General features: G+C 45.5%; 1 protein-coding gene across 1 annotated transcript in view; it reads left to right on the forward strand.

Moving 5' to 3' along the window:
• FRMD4A (FERM domain containing 4A) overlaps window positions 1–2879 on the forward strand; it is a 318768-nt gene that overhangs the window by 211324 nt on the left and 104565 nt on the right. Inside the window, 2 exon segments of the mRNA XM_045285626.1 lie at window positions 1109–1165; window positions 2085–2107. Of these exon segments, the coding sequence (XP_045141561.1) occupies window positions 1109–1165; window positions 2085–2107 (80 nt within the window).

Genomic DNA, 2879 nt, shown 5'->3' on the forward strand with positions numbered 1-2879 from the left:
ACCTTTCTACTTTGCTTGACAACAAAATATGAAATTAATGAATGTGTTTATTACTCTTGCGTGCTGATGGGTGGGCACCAGAGTCCCTTCGTCTTTGGGATATGATACATAGAGAGAGCGAATTTGTCAAAGCCCATAAGATAGGTTTACATAATTGTGAGCCTGTGTTTGTAATACCAGTAAACATTTGGGGGAAGAACTAATAGGAGAACACGTGTCTCTCAACCTGGACTCTGTAGTAGCGCCAGCCAGTAGGACTGTCTGCAGGGGTGGAAATGTTCTCCATCTGCACTGGCGTCCTGGTAACCACGAGCTACGCTGAGCACCCGAAATGTGACTGGTTCATTTGAGGGGCTTTATTTTGCATTGTTATTCATTTTATTTTATTATTTTATTTGAAGAGTCTCACAGTCCCTTGTGACATTTCTTTCCATAAAATTTGCTGTGGGCTCCTAAGTAGAGTTTACGAAGGAAACACCACCCTTTATCCAATGACTACTCTCCAGCGATTTGTAACATAAATGAGTTTGGTGCATCAGAAGGTGAATTATTGCAGGTCTAGTTACATTGAAATTAAACAGCTCATCATTTGTTTTCCCTTGAAGCCCATCCTTCATTTGTTGTTTTTATTGTCTGCCTTCTTTTAGAACAACCAAAAAAATGTAACCAGTGTCACTCAACCTGTTGTATAGAATTGTTCACTGAAAACCTAATGAACTGTGTAAAACTTTCCCTGAAAACACAATAAAGTTGCATTTCAAAAAATAAAATGAGCAGGTTTGTAAAAAGCCTGTGTTTGTAATTGTAACAGACCCCTTCACTCCTACCTCCTTAAAATTACTCAATTTGGACGAGTCAACAGCTGTCCATTCTGCTGAAGACCTGTGAAAATGCTCCCAGTGACCGCCCCCCATCCACAGGGTCAACTAATTTGGAGCAGTTTCCTCGGGGATCAAAGACATCCTTTTGAGTATTTGAGGTTCTGGGAAGCTCCTCAGAAAGAAATACCACCCCACCCTACTCTCTGAGGGTGGGGGGGTCCATAAAGAAGTAGTTATTAAAGTACTAAACTGACCCTGCTCGCTTGCTTGTTTTTCTTTTCTTGCAGGAGCTTATTGATGTTGACAGTGAAGTGGTGTTTGAATTAGCTTCCTATATTTTACAGGTAAGTTGGTCTCCCTCCCCATGTACCCCAGGGTCATAGAGCGAGCAAAGGTGTTAGAGTGTCCATGGCCAGTGGGTATACCTCCTCGTTGTTTGTCTTCTAAGCTATTTCTAGTCCCAAGCTGGAAAGAGTTCTTTGAACCCTGTTACCATGCATGGTAGAAAATAGGGGCTTCCAAAGCCCCCCAGAGTTCGCGACAGCCTATCTCTGCCAGCAAGTTTGTACTGAACTTGAACCTAAGAGAAATTGAGATCCCAGTTCTCCTTGGAATTGTTGGCCTTCGAGATAGTGGAGGAGAAAGCCAAGTAAATAGCCAGGATTAATCGTCAAGAGAATCACCTCCACCCCTGGAAAGACAAAGAAAAGACCTTTAGTTTGTCAGGAAAAAAAAGAATGTTAGCTATAGCAGTGGCCAAGTGAGTGGAAATGATGCCATTCATGTATTCCTTCCACAACTATGGATTGAACAACGAGTGTGTTCAAGGTTGTGCACTAGATTCACTAAAGGTTCCCAGGTCCCTGCCTTTGAAGGTCTTGAGTCTGATGGGGAACTAATCCAGAGTGCAAAACAGAAAGTAGCCCAAGCGATTGACAGTCCTTCTCTCTCTCTCTCACACACACACACACACACACACACACACGTTGTGTAGATTCCATCTATAAACTAGAAAGACAAAAATGGATATTTTCATTTTGACATTACTGATCACTTTCGTGGTGTGGCGCTTCTAAATGTTGGTTTAGCATCTTGTAGTTCAAGAGGCAAGTGCAGGCCTCTCCGTCATATTCCGGAGGGCCCCGGCCCTTGTGACACAGGGTGTTTTCAGTGGAGGAGCAGGTGGGGGGTTAGAATGTCTGCGTTAGAGTTGGTAGCCCGGCCGTGGAGTCTTTCACTGACATTAAATTTTCTCTTTCACAGGAGGCCAAGGGCGACTTTTCTAGGTGAGTTCACAGAATTTGTTTTGTTTCATTTTGTGTTAGGAAGTCTTCAGTTATTTCTCTGTCGGCAACAGTGAGGACCACTCTTCTGTCTATCCTTTGGTAGAAAGACAATTTATTCATGCTTATTAATACCGAGAGCCAACTCGCAGCTTGTCGACTGAGAGAAAAGAGTGCGATCCGGCACTGAGAGTCCCTACTGTGTGTGACCATGATGAGAGAGTCTGGCAGGCGACCGTGGGCCCCACATCTTCTCTCCAGGGGAGTCTCTGATCCTCAAGGGACACGTCGCTATTCTTCCACAGGGAGATTTCTTTTAGGAAAGCATGACAGCGTAGGTGCCTTCTTCTGCTTTCCTGCCTTCTCGGGATATTCCTTTGGTGAAAACAAGACCAGAATGAACTGCTGGGACACTTGGGAACCGCCTAACGACCCTGCAGAACGGCCAGCAGCATTCTGACAGGCTTTCCATGCAGCACTGCCCACTGTCCACCACGGCGGATGCTGCCCATGGAATCCCTCACTATCATGGCAGGGAGTAGAAGGACACCTGAGGGGGCGGGGGCGGGGGAGGGGGTCGGTAAAGGGTTTGACTGCTAACCCAAGGGCTGGTGGTTTGAAGCTACCAGCAGCTCCATGGGAGGAAGATGAGGCAGTCTGCTTCCGGAAAGATTTATGGCCTTGGAAACTGTGGGGCAGTTCTACTGTCTTATGTAGCGTCGTCAGGAGTCGGAACCCAATGGACTCTCACACCATGAGCAATAGATTCACAGAG

Source organism: Echinops telfairi, unplaced genomic scaffold (genome assembly GCF_000313985.2).
Source record: "Echinops telfairi isolate 266 unplaced genomic scaffold, ASM31398v2 ScPeMD7_7474;HRSCAF=8512, whole genome shotgun sequence".
Lineage (NCBI taxonomy): Eukaryota > Metazoa > Chordata > Mammalia > Afrosoricida > Tenrecidae > Echinops > Echinops telfairi.